At 44.5% G+C, this 21,083-nt stretch overlaps 1 protein-coding gene across 2 annotated transcripts; it reads left to right on the top strand.

Annotated features, from left to right (window-relative positions):
- The first annotated feature begins 2,168 nt into the window (after positions 1-2,168).
- CA6 (carbonic anhydrase 6) lies at positions 2,169-20,851 on the top strand. Of its 2 annotated transcripts, none has more exons than XM_031043899.2 (10): positions 2,169-2,438; positions 9,972-10,064; positions 12,195-12,377; positions 15,646-15,794; positions 16,205-16,300; positions 16,813-16,879; positions 17,434-17,591; positions 18,717-18,840; positions 19,327-19,425; positions 19,893-20,851. In XM_031043899.2, the coding sequence occupies exons 2-10, from the start codon at positions 9,986-9,988 to the stop codon at positions 20,504-20,506; spliced, it is 1,569 nt and encodes a 522-aa protein (XP_030899759.1). In that variant the 5' UTR covers positions 2,169-2,438; positions 9,972-9,985; the 3' UTR covers positions 20,507-20,851. The 2 variants fall into 2 exon arrangements, with proteins under 2 accessions (XP_030899759.1, XP_030899758.1); XM_031043898.2 differs by having other exon boundaries at positions 2,170-2,438; positions 9,969-10,064.
- The last annotated feature ends 232 nt before the right edge of the window (positions 20,852-21,083 follow it).

The raw sequence follows: 21,083 nt of genomic DNA, 5'->3' as shown, positions 1-21,083 counted from the left end.
GCTAAGTCAGTAATACTTGTGCTTGCTTACTAACGGCCTCACCCTTCCAACTTATGACTGATGGTTTCTTATGGGCACATTTTTCTTCCCTTCCTGAGAACATCCCCCCAGGGCAAGCTTTAAGCCTTAATAAAAAGCAAAGGAAATCAGTTGAACTGATTTTGTTCTCTTAAGCACATCATGTGGACACAGCACTCCATCAGGCCCCCCTGCGTGGCTCCCAGCAAGGAGACACCATGTGAAATCCAAGCTGCTTTGTGACAGTGAGGTATGGCCCACATGCCCACGGCAATTTTTGGTGCCCATTCTGCCTTGCTGAGTGTGCAGATCCATGTGGGCTGCAGGGCCATGAATCAGGTTGAAATGCTGCTGGGCTGCACACAGCTGAGAGAAAAAATACTGGTCACAAAAAGCCCCAGTAATTAAACTGTCACCTTATAGGGAGGTGATTCCTTGCAGTGCCAACCTCCCCAAAACTGCATGCTACACCCTCTATAGCTATGTCTTTGGCAGTAGTTCCTGACTTATCCTGGAGCCTTGCTCTTACTGATGCAAATGAATGAGAAGGGAACATTCCCTGCCAAAACGTGCTTCTGAGAAATCGGATGGTAGAAATCTTACAACTAGATTTTTATGCTGGACAGCTACCGGATTAGGGATGCTCCACCGGTTTTGCCTTCATTAAAGTCCCTGGATTGCTGTGCATGAAAAAATCACATAGAGGTGTTTGAGTCTTATAATGAGCTAGGGAAGGGGGAGCACAAGAAAGTCTAAAGCTGAGGGAAATTCAACACTGTAGTAGTTGAGCAAAAGGCTGATGGTTAAGTATGGCAGGGTGCTCTTTGGGAACAGAAGATGTTCTGAAAGGTCAAAACTTGCTGGCAGGCAGAAGTGGAGTGTAAAGCGAACCCTCTGGCCTGGGCAGCTGAGCACTGGGCTTCTTGCAGCTCTATGTTTCTGTTCAACCAAACCAAAGCTGTGAGAAAGGACTGGCTATAGAAGACCAGCCTAAGCTCTTCCACTGGTCCCTTGCTGAGGCTCTTCTTTCCTTGTGACCACAAAGCCAGCACAAAGCAAGCAAGTTTCTTCTGCTAGAGTGTGAGCAAAAAGCTGTATGCTGAGAACCTGCATCCTCCCGCAAGCCTCATGGTCCCATTCCTGGCAGGCAGGACTCACATGGAGTTCTGGCCACAGATGCTGTGCCAAGAACTCTGTCCGCTCCACTGAGTCGTGTGTCCGCAAGAGAAGGCACAGCTGGAGACACTGGCACTACAGTAGCTAGAGGCAGCATTGATCAGGCATCCATGAGCAGAAGCCTGGCACTGTTCAGGTGTTGGCATAATATTTCCTGGATCAGCAGATTTTAAATTGTGCCGTAAAATACATGTTAATATGAAATGAAAATGCCACTGCTCAGTCATGTATCCTGCCTGGTTTTGCTTTTTCTTCAAAATTGAGCATCCCTAAGGCTATGAGATGTGGAGCCAGCAGGAGCTTCTGTGGGAATTCAGGCTTGTTACCAGCTCATCAAGTACTCAGTGCATTCTCTTAAAATATTTCTTTCATGGTTTGGGAAGGGGATGTACACCTAATGGGATGGACACTGGGAACAGAGAGTTTAAAGAAACATAAAGCCACTGGAACTAGTAATCCAGTTTGACAGCCCACACAAGTACATTAAGACATTGGTGTAACATGCTGATGGAGCAGATGGAGAAGAAACTCCAACACAGCTCAAGCTTACAGGCATCCACAACCCAGTAAGGGAAAACAATTCTCATGATCCACATCCCCCTGCATTGCAAGGCCTAGTCATTCCTTGTGCTTTACAGACCGTAGGAAGACTCTAAGTGCAATATATGTAAGGTTTTTAATTGCTTGCAACATGAGCACAGAAGCTGAGGAGGCCAGCCTTTTTCTTCCCTGTTTAAAGTGGTTGGGCAGGAGAGTTGGAAGCTTTGCAGAGCGTGAAATCATTGATGCAAATGCCTCAGGATGCCAAAGCAGGGAGCAGAACTACCACAGATCAGAACTTGTTTGCTGGTGCATTAGTATGCTAAAGAACCATTATGCAGTGTGTGAGCTTTCTTAGCAGCTTGAAAGCACTTCCTGAATACTCTGGGACTTCTTTCATCCCCCCCCTCCCCCCCCCCAGTGCCTCCCAGAACACCTGAGGAACATATGTCTGGGTCTCCATTGTATGCACCACCCTCATCTCCTCTATCCCACAGCTCTGCAAGTGCCAACCTGTTCATGGTTTGGTAAGTGTCTTTTTGCAAAGCAGTGCTGCATCAAAGTGAGTGAGGCTTCCTGACTGTGCCACTGCACTCGAGGTGAGATCTCCGGAGGAAAGCAGGAGTCACAGCTCTGTCGCTCAAGTTTCTTCTCTTCATTCACTCTGCAGATCCCAGTATTTTAAAGGAGCATTCATTGGAAAGGTAATGGCAGAGCCTGACTAATGCTGTTTCTGGCATCTACTGAAATTATTGAATGACTGTTTTGAGATGTTATCTTCCAGGCAGTCAAAATCTCCTCTGACTTTACAACCTTCTCTCTTGCTTCTCATCCCCCTGTTCTGTCATGCCTTTGTCTTACAGCTTAACTCTGGGATTAAACAGCACAAGTTTTAGGCACATGAGTTATTAAATTACTTGAGAAGACAGACCTGATGTCTTAATGCTTGTAACTTCCACCACTTCTTTTAATTCTCCTGTCTTCTCCCAGGATTTCAGAGATGAACTGGTTAGCATCCTGAAAATGCCTTTAAAAGCCACCAGTTCCTGCATTTAATAGCCAATCTATTTATATTTCAATATATTGAAAGTAACTTCAGTGCAGTGACTGGGGAAAGGGAATAACCTAGACTGAATTAGATTTGTTCAGGTCCTCAAATAGAAACCTCACAGTTACAGCACAAAACTTAAATGAAGAGTTGTCAACAAGGATCTGCTGCTGGAGTGACCAACCCTGCGTGGCTGCAGGGACCCCATCTTGATACCTCACCTGACAGTCTGATTTCTGACTTTCTGCACCTGCAGCTGGCTTCAGTTGGGTTGGGATTTGAATTTTCTATGGAAAATACTGTCCCCCAGTTTTCCAAGCCAGCAGGAACAGGGCAGGGAGCTTATAGACCTTGGCCAGAGGATTTTATGTCTGAGTTTCTATGAAATAGGTTCTCTGGGTTTATTCAGTCCTAAAGGGGGTTTAATAGATGCTGAAGATGCAAGTGACATTAAACTAACTGGCCATTTTTGACAGTGATACTGTGGACACAGGTTTGTGTGCAACTACAGATATATAGCATCGATTAATCAGTCTACAGGCGTACACAAGAGCTGTGTTAGACAGCTATGTGCTAAGCAGAATACTTTGATTTTATTTAAGATGGAACAACTATGGCAGCAACAGAAGATACAGATAAGATGACTGGAATAGGAAAAGTACACTACTTTGTAACTTCTGTAAATGCTAAACTACTTATAAAGCTACTACACGCATTTCTAGGTGATGGTGAAGGATATCTGGAAGTGAATGAATGCACAAATCAGGGTGCTAATACCATGGGGTATATTTCTCAGCAGCTAATGATCTGTTATGGTGATTTGAGGTGAGAACAAAAGCTTTTAAACCAGCTGGATATTAATTGTCAGGACTGTGCATCCAAAGGCCATAGGTGCTCATTCAAACCATGATGAAACTATTAGGTAATCCCCTTTATAGAGGCCAGTGGGCAATCTTACCTTGCCTCTTACAGGGGGTTTGAGACTCCTTGCTGATCAGGTCTTTCCCTCCCACTTTGAAATACATTCTACAAAAAAAGGGAAAGCAAGCTAGGAATTGATTAGCCATTAAGGAATTATATTTGATATTTAGGGGGTTTTAGAGTGGAAACCTGGGGGAAAAAAGCCCAAACCCAGTACAAATAAACCAGTAACAACTCATTAGTTTTCTTAATGAATGTGTAACACTTAATGTAAAGCACAAGACTTATCAAGCAGGATTCTCTTGCCACAGAACAGGTACAGCACAGACAGTAGGATTTAAATTCCCTTTATGTTGTCTTCCTGCCTTAAAAATTGACCTCTTTTCTCATGGGAATCGCTTTTAGCTCCTATCATCTTCCCTCTCCTTGCACAGGCAGAGAGTGGTGATAGGCGAGAGAGGAGGGACTGTGGGAGCTTCTGCTTATGCTGAATGTCCTTGCATGGACACTGCCTGCAGGAAACATCCACTGCAGGTGTGAGCAAGCAACCACTGAGGTACAGATAACCTGGGAAAAGCATGGACTGATTTCTTGAGCTCTGAAACTGAATACATCTGTCCATAGTTTGGATCTCTGAGTCATGCAAGTCTGCTTTTATAATCAAAAGGAAACAGGGATAAAAGAAACAGTCATGTCTGGAGTGACCTCAAAGATATCCATATAAAGCACAGCATCGGTATCAAGGATGTTTCTCTGCATGGGCTAGAAAAGAACCTTAAGGTAGCAAACACAGAACTTTTACTTGTCTTCCTGGATCTTGCACTCCAGGGGATATGGAGTAATTGCACCATTAAAGCTGACACTCATAGGATGTGAGCAGCCCAGCAAACCCACTCAGCTCCCTCACCACATACCTCAAGCACAGACAAAGGTTTAAGAAAAGTCTGGAATTCCTAAGTCTAAAAGCAACCATTAAACCTCTCTCAGAGTCTTTATATCCACTAATCCTCCCCTTTAACACAGGCCTGTGAAAACCCATCTATTGGTCCATTTCTTTCTTTCTTTCTTTATGCAATAGGGTTTTTAGCATGGAACTGGGATGCTCTGCTGCATGGGCAAGACCCAACTCCTCTTTTCCCCTGATTTGTTTTCTTATTTTCTGTATCTTCCAATTTACCTGTCACAACAGTTATCCACTGGGATATTATTACAGTCACATTTCTTTGATTCCACCACTGTATTTCTTAATCCAAATCTGTGTTTGCACTCCTTTCCCTCCCTTCTACATCTATCAGAAAACTCCTCTGATGTCTCCAGAAAAACACTGCAGAAGCCTTTTCCTTTGAACAGGACCCTGACAAACACCTCTTGAAAACAGCTCTCATCCTGCCATGTCCTCTAATACAGCTTAGCCCAGCCCATTAGCATAAACTCTCTTGCTTCAGAGAAAACAAGCACAACCCTTTCCTAAGGTATGGCATCTTCATCAGATGCTGAATGAGTTGCACCTTTCTTATCCCTTGTCTCTCAGCAGCTGCTCCCTACAGTGGTGGTGATGGTCTTGCATTCTGGTCCTAGCGCAGGTTCTTTGCCTGCCTAAAGTGCTAGCTGCCTGTCGTGCTTGGAAGGTGGTAACCCCTTCTCCCATGTACTTTTAGGGTCACTACATTCATCTGCCCCACTGAGCTATGTAGGGGTTAATGAAATACTGCTTATACAACTCTTTGAAGATGAAAAGTGCAATGGAAGGGCTCTGTTATTGTTACTGTGTATGAGCAGTTCTCTACCAGGCACAAATGTATTGTGTTTGGCCACTGGATGTCACAGCTGCTCAATGCACAATGCAGCTGAACTAAGAAAGGAAAAGTGCTCACCCAGCAATGGGCAACAGCCACATTTCCAGAACCCTTATTTTTAATGTGAGGAGTGTTTGTTTGTTGAGGGGCTTTGGGATTTCTCCTGTGTTTAGGCACTGCTAATATCGAGTGTCAGAGAGACTGAGCAGCAACTGTGCTTCTTCTGTGTGTTATCACACTAGGAGATCAGGATCAAAAATGACTGTTTTTATGGAAGGATGTGCAGATATGCATAAAATACTATTAACACCGTGTCTGAGAAGATGGACGAGTATTTGCACAGGCTGACAAGCTGTCTTGTCACTGAGTTATTCCTTCTTTTTCCCACCGCCATCTATTCCACAGCACAGAGCCCTGGTATGATGGAAAATCTTCTCCCAGACCAGCTCTCAGCAGCACCGAGGCCATGTTCTTGTGTACCTCACACTAAATACAGGGGGGAAATGGACCCTTCCTAATTCTTCTTGCACATTTTGGGTTTATTTTCCAAAGTCTCAAGTAGACATCCAGGACATAACTTCATATAAGTCACATAAGTGATGTAAGTTGCTTTCAGCGAAGTCTGTAGAGCAGACCTATAAAGACATTACAAGAACTGTAATTACATTTCCTGGAAATGAAAATGAAGAGGGATTGTTCAACCCTGTTCTCTTCTTTTTATAGCATCACATTGTCCTTTTTGCCACCTTGGGGAAATGGTGAGTGAAAGGCTGCTCATGGTGCAGTGAGGTGATAACCACCCCAGAAGTGATGTGAGCATTAGAGAGGGAAAAGTGCTTTAAGATGATCCAAGAGCTATACCTATGAGTAAGAGTAATTGGCTGAAACTGAGCAAAAGAACATTTAGGTTGACAATGAACTGCAGGTAGCTAATGCTGAGATCTGTTAGTCCGTGAAATGGAATATCCAGAGGGAACCTCTCTGCTTTAAAATGGACAAATCCTGCTTTTAGGAACACTGGTGTAAACCTCCAGTGTCTATCCCTGACTCCTTCAAAGCCCATTTCTATCACAAAGCTTCTGTGGAATCAACAAATGTGTCTGAATTTATGGTGGGAGAGGGTGAATTTAGCCAAGCACATCCAAATACTACAGAAGAGGAAGGAGACCTAAAGGGATTGTGTGAACTGGAGAAATGAATTCTAGTGCTTTGACTTCTGTGATCTATGTAGCTGGAAGCCAGGGGCCAAAAATGAGGGTGGGGGGAAATAAAGCATAGACAAAATTCAAAGAAGCAAGGGCCAGTTTTGGATGGGAGATGTAAAACCATTACAGGAATTGTTGAATAAAAGGATTTCATGTTTCAATCTGCACAGCTATTGCCATCTTTACTCATGGGTTTGGGGCTAGCAGCACTAGCTGCTTTTTACCTTTATGAAACTTCCAGCCTGAGTTCAGCAGAGAGAGCTCTATTTGAAGAGGTTTTGGCCTGACTTATGAATACTTAGATAACCTGATTGAAGGCAATCTATCCATCTTACATCAAACAGCCTGCTTCTGGTCAAATGTTTGTTGGCTTGGGAGTGATGCAGCTATTACTGCAACCCCAGATGAAATTCCTGCTGATTCAGAGGGAAAGGAGTTAACCCTTTCAAATTCTGGGTCAAAGGAGCACCGAGGTATTGAGCCAGCTATTTCAATGCAATGGTAAGGTTTTAGTGTGGCTACCAATCCTCAGAATGGGTCTGAAAGTTGGACTTAAGCTGAGGTTTAGGCCAGTGAGGATGGAGGGAAGAGCCTGGGAGAAGCAGAGTTTAAAAGATGGCAAAGAGTCAGGGTAAACTGTAGAGATAAAAATGAAGTGCATGGAAGCCAAAGATGTGGGACAAAAGACTTATTTCCTAATGCAGTCAAGGCGGGGTTGGGGAGGCTGAAGTCTGTGTAACTGCATCTGTGTGAAAGCAGCCTGACTGTGAGGAAATTGTGGCAAGAATATCCACAGCTGAGATAACCTGACAGGAGGCTTTCTCACTAGCTAAATTTGGGTGTAGAGAGGAGTCCTGTTAGAGCTGCAGTCTTCTTCACCTGTAAAACACCAGTTTACTTCAGGCATGGTCCTGCTGTGATATCTGGAGTTCCTGGGCACTACGTCCATACTTCTCTCTAGCAATTACATTGAGATAGCAAAAGAGGTGACTAACAAAGACAAGCCTCAAGCCAGGTGTAATACCATAGACACTAAAAAAGCTATAGCTCCAACACCAATAATGATAGATATGTGCAATACTTCGTACAGGAGAAGATCTCCTCCCTTCTTATTCAACTTGTAGTTAGAAGCTTAATATTCAAATACACTTAATGAGTTTAATTCAAATTATTCTGTCCTAACTCCAAAGCAAATTCATACTTATTGTCCCTAGTAAATCCTGTCCCCAGATTGCTGTGCCTTCAGAGTAACCACTAATCTGGAAGAAGCTAACTTGAGCTAACAGAGCTGTTGGTTTTGGCTGTGCTGAGCACCCAGGGCTCCTGCTGATGGCAATTAAAATGTCACAATTCTAGCATGTTGCAAAAGCTCCATTAAAAATTAATTCACTGTCATCTCCAGTTTCCTGGCGCCAGTACATTCCCAAATGGGCTTTATTTCAACCCCTTTGTGAAGACTGGGCTGGCTGATCGATAAAGCACAGCTTGTCCCTAAGTGACATCCATTTAAACGCTCTTGGCACACACAGGCAGGAAGGGATGCTGTGATGCAAGAGTGACCTCCTCTTCTTGACTCTTGTTCACACCCTCCTGTGCTGCTGTGTGAAATCCTGGAGTGTGAACAGCATAAACCCCCAAAACTTCCCCCTCAGCTAATTTCAAAGCCTATTTACCCAACAGGATACACAAGGATTATGAAGAGCATTGCAAGGCATGTTTGATTAGTTTAGTCCTTACACAGTTCAGTGCAACTGTCAGGATAAATGACTTTAGGAGAGAAAGGGGAAAAAATACACATTTGGTTAATCACCAATATTACCGCAGTAATAATTCCAAAGATTAAATATGCACAGCGCAAACCAGGAAAGCCTTTTAATGTTAATAATTCCCTTGCAAAGAGGCAGAGTTTGAATAGAAAACCTGCTTCTGTTCTTCAGCACAGCCTAATCCTAGTAACCCGAGTTCACACCTGAAACTCACCTGCAGCTCTTATTGTTCAATTGCTGTTATTCCGTACCCTATTGCTGAAAATAATAACTGCAAATATCATTGCAAGTGCAGGATTACTGCAACCAGAAGTCCTGCCATTTCACTGATGTCAGCTTTCTTGCCAAATGTTTCGTATTGCTGCCTGTCACCCACAATCAACAGCAAAGTTGTACTGCGTGTGTTTGTCTCAGCACCAGGTGAAAATGCCATTTCTGGGGAGATTTCTGCTCCCCTTTTGTTCTTAAAGTGGGTTTATGGGTTGGGAGGCACTGCGGGACAGAAAGGGCTGTTGCTCAGCATGTGTCATTCTTAGAGGGAGGAGAAGGCTATTCAAAGGGAATGACATTTGCCTAGTAACAGGATACAAAAGGCAGGCAGAAGATCCATGGCCTGTTCCCTGGTCTGCTGAATTACTCCTTCACTGGATCTTGGGCAATTATTTTCTCAGGACACATTTTTAGGGAAATCGAGTGCCTGAGGATGTGCAGAGCAGCTCCTGAAGTCCAGAAGAACATTTGGACCTCTGATACCTCCTACCGCTTATTTGGTTTTAAAAAGCCATCAGGGTTTCGGTATCTTGTGTCATGCTTGTGTCTTCCCAGCAGCCTAAATGCCTTTTCACCACTCTAAATTTTCCAAAGGCTGCAAATCTCTCCCATTCAAAACTAGATTTTCAGTGACCAAAGATGGTATTGAAAGTAAAATACTTTGAAATACTAAGCTGTGAGAGCATCTGTAAACCTGGCCTCGGAAGTGTAATTTCAAAGGAGCTAAGTGCCTACAATTTTGACTTCTAGTAAGAGTGTGAAAACCAGTCCCTTAAATGCCTTCTGCCTTGGCTCCTTTCTTTGCGTAACAAGTAAACAGTTTGCCATGTCAGGACAGTGTTTGGAGCTCTGTATTAGGTGTCTTTGCTTACAAAGCACTGTTGTACAGATAACTTGCAATGAAGCATTTCAACCTGCTCATCAGGAATAAAGGGACAGGAAAAGCGGACAGGAGTGTGTACAGACAGCACTGAGACCAGCAGCTTTGGCTGTTGGTGGGGAAGCTTGTTCCATTTGCACAGACAGCTTGGTTCAAAGGGTTGATAAACTGCCCTCAGTATTTGAAGCTGACTGTCTAAATAAAATCTCTCTGGGGCATTGTTTGCTTGTACTGTTTTGGATGGGTAAAAGGGCAAGATGGGTGCTGAAGGACCAGACCCGGACTAAGTTGGTATTTGCGCTTCCTGAAGATTTGTAAAGAACTCACTCTCCCCCTTGGTTCTTACAGCAGATACAGTGAGAGAGATGTGGATCACAGCTGCCTTGTTCTATCTGCTCCTGGTACATCCGAGCTGCTCTCACCTAGTGCACTGGACATACAAAGGTAATGCAAAATAAGGCTGTTTTGGGATCTCAATTGCTTGCTTAAGACACTCCCATGCTTTTTGTGCTGCAGAAGCAACGCTCAGCTCAACTCTCTTTCCATTAGTGAAAGATCTTCACAGAGCACCTGATTTAATCTACTTTATTGATGCCTGTGTGTCTTGATTCTCTTCAATGTTACCCCTTTCTACTCCTTTGTGTGGCTAGGACACATTGTCAGACTTGGCAGACCAAGGAGGTTCAAACAATGAGGGAAACCTTCACATGTGTTTAAATAAAAGCTGCCCTTTGGATGATCCTGGAAGGAAAAGCTTTAAATACTGCCTACTTATTGTTTTATTGTCATATCCCATGCAGTGCAGATCACTAACAAGTACTTATTTATGTATTTATATTCTTCGTGAAATTTTATCTTTTCTTCCATTTCAGGAGGCTGTTTGCAGAGCCTATCGAAGTAAATGATAGTCCTTTTATGATCTACAGTGGGCTGGGAATCGAGATAAAGCAAGGGATAGTGTTGAATAGATGAGATAGTACAATTAGGACACTAAGCTGTTTGCGGAAGCTCTGTCTGGATTTTCTTTAGGCTGGGCTCTCTGCATGTCCTAACTCCCCCATATTTAATCAATGCCAGGAAACAAGCTCCTGCAAACTGACAGTGCTTCAATGAAATAAAAAGGATTACGAACAGTAACCACTCCTCAGGTGTGGCTGTCACTGTATGAAAATTAGGAAGGTGAGGAAGTAGCTTTGAATTATTTCCCTTTTTACAGCCATTACCTTGCCTTCCAACCCATCTCTGCAGGTTTTGAAGTCTGAGTTGCACAATCACATGAGGATTATTCCTCAGCTGTAGCTTTGTTTGTCTCAAACAGACATGACTCTGACATTAATCAATACATCTCAGTTCTGGGCTGAAGAAGAAAAGGTTTCCTTACCGGTTGTCAGTTACAGCCATGACAGAGATGGCATCAACATTTCTACTTAAAGTCCTAAATATAGCACTACAGAAAGGGCAAATAGCCTTGAAGGGTTCAAGCATTTGCTCAGTTTCAACAGCACCCAGTCCTCCACAGGAAAGATTCATATCAGGGCTAAAAAGTTTGGAGCCATCAGAAAAAGGATAGCATCCAGCATCAGCATTCAGCATGCCAGGTCTCCTACATGTTTGCTTCCTCTGTAAGGTGACCAGAGGAGGTTTTTAATATTAAGTACTTGCAGAGATGATGAGCATGTGCAGGTGAAGCTGTGGCCTTTAATTCTTAGTCCAGTGTCAAAGGCCTGTGTCTGAGCTAGTGACACTGATCAGCAAAAGGAGTTGGTATTAACACTTGGCATGACCTTTAGGGGCTATTAGACCTCAGAGCTGAAGTGGCACCAAGAGCTCAGAGTAATAAACTGAATCTTGACATTGGGACACCCTGGTCATATTCCACACCAGGATCTGCCTATTTTGGTGTGGAATGTATTAGATTCACTATCTAAGTGAATCACTTATCATTTGTTGTGTGTGCAAAGGGGGTCCCAGGAAGAGGTATAGCTCTGCTCTCAGGAGAGGGGTGGTTTTGTTAATGAAAACTCTCCCAAGACATTAAAGCCATTCCAGACCACTCCTATCCCCAAAAGCATACAAAAGATTAAATGTATTTAAACCTGAAATGGTTTCAACTCTGCTTTTATATTCTTCTTCTATTAGCTCTCTTTAGTTAAAACCAGCAAATTTGCTGTTGGTTCCTGACCCTAAGCAAAGACTTTCCACCTATAGCCCTGGTCCTATTCACTCCCACATTTGTTAAGAACCTGATTCCACATCTTTGGCAGTTGAGAGCCATTTAAATCCCCATTTCTGTATAAATACTGCTTCTCTTTTGGTGGAGGTTCAGTCCCCAGTGATCAGCAAGCTATTACTGCAATGCAGGCTTCTTATTTTGCACCACAGCTGTCCTGCAGACAGAATAATGTATATTTTCACTCTAGGGAAGGCACAGCAACCTTTTATTGCAGCAGCTCCTGGTGTTATAATAATTAGATTGACATGCCCCGCTGGCAAACGAGGAGAGTCTTCTGACTCCTGAGCTAACAACAGTTCTCACCATGTCCTAATAACCTGGTTTGCTTCTCCTCCACACAGAAGGAGAGCTGGATGAAGAGCACTGGGGAAAGCACTTTGCAGACTGTGCTGGCAAGCGCCAGTCTCCAGTTGACATCCAGAGAAAAAAAGTGAGGTACAACCCCCAGTTGCTGCAGCTGGAGCTGAGTGGCTACGATGGGCCTTTGAAGGGGGATTTCACCATGACCAACAATGGTCACTCTGGTAAGACCAGGGGGATTCTTCTCATTACCTGCCTAAAAAACAGGAGCTGGCCAAAAGGTCATTGCTGGCAAAGGAACAGAAATCAGAAAACAGATATCAGGGCACAGAGCGCAAGAAGTTTAGTTGGTCCTGCAGCAGTTTGAGCTGTCAGTCACCTTTCTGTCAGAAAGAGAAGCAAAGCACCAAAGAAGCAGTTGCTGCCTGCCCCCCATCGACCCCGTTTTGCCCCCTGAGCAAAATGGGGTTGACGCTTTGTACATGCATGGACCACTGCACACGCAGCATCCAGGGGCACCCCTTGCACTGTTTCCATGATAGTGGGTGATGCTGGCAGCCAGCAGCACAGGGATCAGGTCAGCAGCAGCCAAGCAAAGGCCTTACCTTTTTGAAATGTAGATGTCTCTAATGGTAGGTCTGAAAACTCACCCCTTTTATCCAAACCTCTTTGCTAGCATCCTGATGAGTTCAGGTTTGCATCATACTGGTTTGAGTCCTGCAGTGCATTTGATGGGAGAAAGCACATACCTTCCTGCTGGGACAGCTAACGGAAGGGATGCCTGAACCTGATAACTTTCAGCTTTGAAGCTATAAAGTAGGCTGAGGTGTATCCTCTGGAGGTTTCACCTGGCAGTCCTAGCACACACAGGATATGGGAAGAGCTCCTGTATGTTCACCTCAGCACTTTACCCTAACTAGAACACAGTCACAAACCTTTTCTGGCCAGCCAGTGTCATTAGGTTAAAATGAGGTGGAAGGAGCCAGCTTGGCCATAGCAATAGGCAGTATTTTCTTCCCTAGCTCAGATATCCTGGGAGGATGTCAGGCTTGTTACAGTGCAGGAACAGATTATTCATTTTAGCTGATTGAAATGCTATTCACACACAATGCCCTTTTTCTTTGAACTCACCTTACTTTGCTTTTCATCTCACTTTGTTCTGCTCCCGTACTTCTGCTGTTTTCCCCAATCATACAGCAAAGCTCTCCAGAAACATATGTATAAATCAGAGAAATAAAAAGCCACTTACGTTTCTGCAAGATATTTTCTGTTAGACATCAAAAAAGGGATAAAAGGCAGACAGAGCATTATAGATTGACCCTTTCATTCAGTGTAGTACAAGACTTCAGGACTACAGCAGTGAGTGGTATTTGGGGCATACCAACTCCTCTCTGCATTTAGAAAATGCACCTTTTGCAATAATAAGAAATGATAGGAATGGAGAACCACAGTTCAGTAGCAGATTTGTGTCTGAGGTTTGGTTAGATGCAGGTCACACAAAGTACAACACAGAGGAGAAACCCTCCCTTCTGGTCAGAGGATTGCTATTTCAGGTCTCAGGAAGCAAAGCATGCATGGGTTAAAAGCCTTGCCTTTTGGCCCCACAGTCTTGGGGCACGGTTTATAAATTAAGAGGTCCTGGATTCCCCTGCTGCAGTCTGTAATTCATTGCCATCAGCTGGTACTGTTGGGATAATGCTTTTGGACTACAGATGAGCAATGAGAGAATTTTCTAATAGCTGCAGTGGGGAGGGAATGAATGTTTCTGGGAAGGTGTTTGGAACACAAAGCTGGTAGCTCCTTAATCCTGCGTGACAATCCTTGCTTCCTCTCTGTAACAGAGACAGAGAGAAATACAGTGTGAGAGCAGGGAGATGAAGTGATGAGACACATAATGCCTTCAGAGAAAGACTGTGGTGATTGTGTTTCTTAAAACCATAACTCCTGTTTGTCACCCTCACAAGCTCAACATTCAGTTACAGCTCTCATGTCAGCCTTGCTACCCTGGCTGCCTACAAATGAATTCCTGCAGATGTAGCTTTCAGACTTGATTGAACATGTGTATTTTCCTATTCTTTTGTTAACATCAAAACAGTGGTTTTCCCATGCAGGGCATTTTAGTAAAGCACAAAGGCAAATGATTGTCCTTATTCACAGCTCCTGTGAAGTCAGGCAGGGTTTTCTTACTGGCATCAATGGGATGGGACATGTTAGCAATATCTCTCAGGGAAAATATTCCACTGGGCCACAGCAGAAACCATTTAGCAGACCTGAAAGGACAGGAGATGGATTTATCAGCAAGATTCTCCTTACAGGCTCTGAGAAGCTGAAGATCAACTGTTTCACTTAAGAAACCAGCTACACTTTCTCTCTAGTTGTATAATTACCGGGCTGAACCCCAGCTGATAACACCTAGACAAGTGGGCTGTTACCTGCCTTCATGCTGTCAGCAAATATTTGCTTTAAATATCTTACAGAAGACTTGAGCTTTTCATAAACTCAGAGCACAATTCCCTGGCCATGTTTTATAGTAAGCACAAACCATAGTGAGGTACTTGAGGCAAATAAGCCTAACTCTGGAAGGCAGTCAGCAGGGATCTTGTGTAAAAAGGTAGATTTCCCCCTCACACACTCGAGGCTCTTCAGGGTATTACAAGGAAAGATGTTTTCATCTTGTCTGGAAACAGTTTACAAACGAAAGAAGCTTCTCACTAACAGAATCTGTGATTAATGAGTCATACAATGTGCCACATTTTGCAAGGATAGTTGCTATTTTTCATAACATGCTGTGGGCTTTTATTGGGATAAAGCAATTCCCACTTTCCCTCCTAGGTTTGGCATTTCTATTAACATAATATATGATTTGTAGCAGTATATTAGCAGGAAGACAAAGGGTTCATAGTCTTTTTGTGAATACTCCTTGGCAAGGAGAAGCAAAGAGATTTGTCTCTACAAATCCTTCAAGCATTAACACAGCCTTTACAAACTTAGAGGGCTCTGGCCCAGGATGCCTGTTCATAGAAGATGCAGATTCCAGAACACTGGAAATGATAATGACAGGTTGGAGGAGGCCCAGTCACTTTGCTGATTTCCATTCCCCTTTTCTTCCTTGGAAATAAAGCAGTTAAATCTGTGCAGAACCCTGCAAGATGTGGTGTACTATGTGAGAAATGAGCGTTAAAGCACTTTTAGTGTCTAATTAAAAACCCAGAGCTGCTTAGATAGGAAAGATAGCGAACACAGCTAGGGCCCAGTCATTTTTGTGCCTGGTTTAGTCTTTGTGGTGCACAAGCCTGAGGTCAGGAGAGATTTTATGCACATTTAGCTTTATGCTTCAGTGGTTTTCCTTGTATACTGGAGTTAGTTCCCTGAATATGCCTATTCCTGCTTATTTCAAGAGTTATTGGCAGAAAGAACTGGGCACTCTAAGCATAACTACAAGAATGGGCATGGCTGCACCCATTGCTGTCTCCAATCCTGTTTTTTTTTCAGTTCAGATTGATTTGCCACCCACCATGCACATCTCTAGAGGACTCCCTGGCCTCTACACTGCTGTACAGATGCATCTGCACTGGGGTGGCCTGGACCTGGAGAGCAGCGGCTCTGAGCACACCATAGATGGGATGAGATATTTTGCAGAGGTACATATGAATGGAGCGAGCTGGAGGGAGGGTGCATTGTGGGTCTGCCAGCTGGGAAATTGGAAGCTGCAGCCCACAAACCCTGCGCAAGCAATGCAGAGGCAAGTGGGAGAAACAGGGCTCCCACCAGTGCAGGTGTTGGTGCAATGCAACAGCTTAGCCTGATGGTGCTGCTATAAAAGACTAAAAAAAACCCCATAGCACTAATATCCTTCAAGTCTGGAATTGTTCCTCCACATTTCATCACAAACCTATTAAAAAAACCCTACAGAAAGGTCTGCTTGGCTGTGCTGTAAGGCACAAGCAGCAGGAATTGGGATGGTGACTCCCCCTTCAGTCTGCTCTAGGTCCTTTGAAGCACAGAGGAAACTGTTTATCACTTCTTGCTGACCCTGTCTCTCTTCTGACAGCTGCACATTGTCCATTACAACTCAGCTGAGTACTCGAGCTTTGAAGAAGCCAAAGACAAACCAAATGGACTGGCTGTGCTTGCCTTCCTGTATGCGGTAGGTTTGATGCCCAGGCTGCTGAACAAGGCCAGTCTGTGACCACTGTTCATACTGTAATCACAGCCCAGACACAAACAGCCTGTACTAGGTATGCACGTCTATCCTAAGAGATGATATCTGCCACCAGCTTAAGTAAGCTGTGCTTTAGGAGAACTGTCCTCCCCTTATGCCACAATACCAGCCAATACAACCTGGGAGCCCCAGAAAAATCTGTCCCATAAGAAGTACACATCAGGTGTGACAGCAGGGTTTTCCCTGCTGCACTTCAAGGCCTTGCTCTCATTTGCAAATGGGAGCACTTTGTTTTGTTTAGAAGGGGTGAAAAGGTCTCCTTACCGTTCACCATTCTTCCCAAGATCTACACGTACATACCTCATATCATACCAAAATATCTGAGATAGTATTTGTTCTCTTTGTCTTCCAATTCCTCAATTAGTTCCCCAAACTGATTAACAGTATGGAAGCACAGGCATGTCACTAACCTGTTCAAGTTGCTATGCTGTGTTTAGGATGGACACTTTGAGAATACCTACTACAGTGAGTTCATTTCCAAACTGGCAAAAATCAGGTTTGCAGGTAAGACTTTTCTCCATCCTTGATATTCTCAAAGCCTGTACATTTGTACTGTGTCTGAGAAAATGTTGCTGCTGCTTTGCTTGCTGTTACATAGCCAAGCACATCTTCACCCTGTCCCTGCCCATGCAGCTCAAATGTCAGCCCACACAGCAAGTTGGTGTGGAAGATGCTTAAGGCAGCAATAAACATCTTCCTGGTAGGTCTACGCATCACACTGCAGCATCATCAAATAACAACTTCCTATGATCCTTCAATCTGTAAGCCCAGATAGCAGATGCTCTGCTACACTCATACACGCTGTTTTCTGGGAGGACTAACAGGTACTGGTAGAGCACTGAGGTGCAGTTCTCCACCACATCCAGGACCCCACGTAGTTTTGGATGACAAACAGATCTATTGAAAGGACCATTTATTTCCCTCCTTCATCCCCTTCTGCCAACAGTCTAATACACCGGTGCTCTGGGCAGAGTGATTTGCCAGCCCAGCTCTAACACTGCTTTCACCTTTCTCTTTGTTCCCTGTTAGTTAATATTCCCTCTCTGTTTCCTTTTGAGGTCAATCAACAAAGCTCCTTTCTCTGGATGTCCAAGCCATGCTGCCAGAAAACCTCTCGTACTTCTACAGGTACCAGGGTTCGCTGACAACCCCACCGTGCACTGAGAGTGTGATCTGGACCATCTTTCATTCTCCAATTCTCCTGTCACACACACAGGTAGGTGACAGCTTCACCAGACAGAGCAGCTTCTCTTTCCTCCACACTTCACCATTTCATACAAGCTTGCTTTTCTGTTCTCCAGTGATGTGGGGAACAGCCTGACAGAGAGGCTAATGAGGCACTTCTCCTACAGGGCTTTTGAGGATAGACTCCTAAGTAACTGCAATTGCAGGTGTCTGGAATGACACTGTGATGTGACATCAGAGCAAGAGCCAGTTTCTGTATAGCAGCAGTTTACCTGAAGTCTGGTGAGCAGTAACAAAGCTCTCTGCTCAGTTAAGCTCAACCATACTGAAGCACTACCAAAAGAGAAAAAAAGTCAGGATCACCAAGGTTAAAACTACTGCAGGAAAGTCCAGCCCTCCCCCAAAACCATAAAAGAGCCATTCATAACATTAAAATAATTACTGAATAATTGGCACATTTTTAAAGAGCATTTCAGGTTTTCTCTTGTCTACACTTACACAGTACAGCTTGATTGGGTCATTTCAGGAGCAGCCTGTTGTGAGTTTTGGCTCTGTGATAGGAGAGGGGTCATCCAGGCTCCAGTGGAGGCCTTACAGAGGAACTTGTTGAGTGCACAGGGGCACTGGGCAGTAACCCCGCTTCTCCCAGCAGTTGAATACCATCACATGGCAGGGTACCCTTGTCAGGACAAAGGCTTTAGCAGGGAAAAAGTAACACAAGTCATGTTATCTTACCAGTGAGTTGCAGAGTGGTTCATCCCCCTTAATGAAAGGGAAACATTAGAAACATTTTCTTCTAGAAGAACAAGATAAAATGGAGATTACAGTGTGCTCTCATTTGAAAAAAGAAACATTCTTTTTGGCAGGAGAAAGGGTAATAGGCACTTGTGAGAACACGGTATGCTGCAGAATAGCAGCAAAATCTTCATTCATGCATAGCATCAGGTGTTAAAAACTTCCTTCAGGCAAATACCTTTATTATGAATTAACCGATAAGAGCCCTCATGTTCTGTTCCTTTCCCATGCTCATACACAGCAAGAGACCCTTGTGGGCTACTCTGTAACTATTGGCTAGGTTTACTCCTGAGCTGCAAGATCTGCACTGCCCTTCTTGGTAAAACCATTGCCCTCCATAATAAGCCTGTGTTGCTCACAGATCAGCCTCCTGGAGAACACCTTGTTGGACTGGCAGAACAGGACACTGCGCAACGACTACCGGCATGCTCAGCCCCTCCATGGGCGAGTGGTGGAGGCCTCCTTCAGATCCAAACCCACCCAAGGTAAAGGGAGCCAAGGGGCAGGCCTCGAGCGTTACCCAGGGAGGAGCAAGGAGCCAGTGTGGAGGGAGTTAAGTTGCAAATCACTTAAGCTAAGCATGGTGGAGCTCATCTTTCCCAGGAGTAGCAGCATCCCTGCACAGCAGGAGAAAATGGTCCAGTGCCTCTTTGCCCCCTGCTAACACATCTTGTTTCTAATGCTGCAGTGGTGGCTAAGGTTGTGTGCCAGGCCTTTGTTTTGACCACAAAGGTGTCACACATCTCCCAAGATAAGCGATGCTAAATGGCATACTAGGTTCAGATGTGTCTGCACCCAGGTGGGTGCAGAAACAGCCCTGGCATGGCTGGTTAACCAGGCACCACATAGAGGTGAGACATTGCGTTTTAATACAAAGAGTTTCCCCAAACCTCCTGCAAACTAGAAAGCAGAAAAAATCTACCATGTGCAGGTACTGGCCTCCTGTAAATTCAGCTGTCTGATTCCTCTAGAACAATGCCATCCAGAAGAATTCAACCTCAGGCTGGAACAAATCCAGATGCAGCTCCAAGAGATGAAGAGGGAGTTGCTGAATGGAGGGAGCCACATAGGTAAGGAACACACACCTGTTCTTGAGCCCAGCTTACCTTGCAAGAGTGAAGAACCCACCCTCCTGTCTGTGATGGGCTACATCATTTACAGGTTTGGTTCTGGTATGTGCAGGTAGGATTTTTTTCCCATTTCTAGGCCCTCATCTAGCTACTGTGACAGCAACTGCAGCTTTCTCCTGCAACATGTAAGCACATTTTTACAAACACTAAGGATTTTAAGCTGACAGTTCCCCTGGGGTAAATAATAATCAGCTCTATTTTACCCAAAGATGAGAAAAAAGGAAGAAGGAGGGAAAAAAAAGTTATTTTCCCAAATAGTTAAGTGAAGTAGTTAAGCTTATCATCATTTCAAGGCCATTCCATGTTGGTATGACACACACCAGTAACTGTGGCTCAAGGCAGCTAAGAGTGACAGGTCCTGTGGGTGTATTCTGGAGATGTAACAGCTGGCTTTTTGGTTGTTTCAGGTATTAAATCCAGCACTTTTCCATCTTTCTACTTCCCTGTGGAAAACATTGAGAGTTTTGTGAACATTCATCCCCTCCATGATATGTCTCTTCAGGCCTTCACCTTATGCTTCTGGATCAAAGCCCAGCATGCTGGCAGCCAGACTGTTCTTTCCTACTCCACACAAGAGAGGGATAATGAGCTAGTGCTGACCGTGGGCACAGATGTGGGACTGTGGATAGGAGGCCATTTCATCAGCTTCCCCCTGTACCACAAGGCACAAGATTGGCTGCACTACTGCATGACATGGGATTCCTGGTCTGGAATGGCAAATTTATGGCTCAATGGAGCAGCTGGTAAAGCAAAGAGTATCCAGAAGGGGTATGTGAGCCAGGCTGGAGGGACACTTGTCCTTGGGAAAGACAGAGACACTCTTCTTGGGACATTCTCCAATGGCTTTGCAGGGTGGATGACTCACGTGAACCTGTGGAGCCAAGTTCTCAGTCCTGCAGATATTCGGGCACATGCACTGTGCAAACCAGGGCACCTGAAGGGAGACATCATAGCATGGGGAGAAACCCCCATGACCCTCCTGGGGGGGGTGGTTCTGGAGCCTGACACCAGCTGTCAGTGACCCCAAATTTGTTTTTTTTTTTTTTCTCTTTTTTATTAAGGCAGCAGAAAAATCCAAACTTCTGGCTGAGGAAACATTAAAACCTGGATGATTTTGCTTGTTTCTCCTTTTGCTTTGCATAGGCTCACTATGCCCCTGCTGGCGTTCCGGGTTGGTTTTCCAAGAGAGCAAAGCCTCCAGCAGTGGGATAGAGGCAAAGGACAGAACATGGCACAGTCCAACACCTTGCATTGTCACATCCCTCCCAGGAGTTTGATTTCGGCTCCCCATACATAGATCTTCCTACATACTGCTCTCCTGGGTCAAAGGAGCCACTTTATCAAATAAAGTTTCTCTCATCCTTCACCCAATCTCAGTTTCTCACCATCTTCCCTGCATGGATACTTCCTTCCCATTTCTCACCAGCAAATCACCACCCCTTCCTCTGCAGACATCCCACAGCAAAGAGCAAGTAAAGCCCTTACAGGACAGAATGTGGCTCCTGTGGTCACTGAGCTTTGGTCAGTGGCATGCCTTCTTTTCTGTAGATGGATGTAGAGACAGAGCATGGAAACAGCTGCTTCAACATGAATACATC

This window comes from Melopsittacus undulatus, chromosome 12, assembly GCF_012275295.1.
Source record: "Melopsittacus undulatus isolate bMelUnd1 chromosome 12, bMelUnd1.mat.Z, whole genome shotgun sequence".
Classification (NCBI taxonomy): domain Eukaryota; kingdom Metazoa; phylum Chordata; class Aves; order Psittaciformes; family Psittaculidae; genus Melopsittacus; species Melopsittacus undulatus.
Note: the sequence above shows the minus strand (reverse complement) of the source record. Positions and strands in the feature narration are given on the sequence as shown.

Bases quoted from the DNA above. Each gene is read 5' to 3' on its own strand.
- CA6 (XM_031043899.2), top strand. From the start codon at position 9,986: ATGTGGATCACAGCTGCCTTGTTCTATCTGCTCCTGGTACATCCGAGC. The intron at 16,301-16,812 runs GTAGGTTTGATG...TGCTGTGTTTAG, and splicing joins TGCTTGCCTTCCTGTATGCG to GATGGACACTTTGAGAATAC. The intron at 18,841-19,326 runs GTAAAGGGAGCC...TGATTCCTCTAG, and splicing joins CAGATCCAAACCCACCCAAG to AACAATGCCATCCAGAAGAA.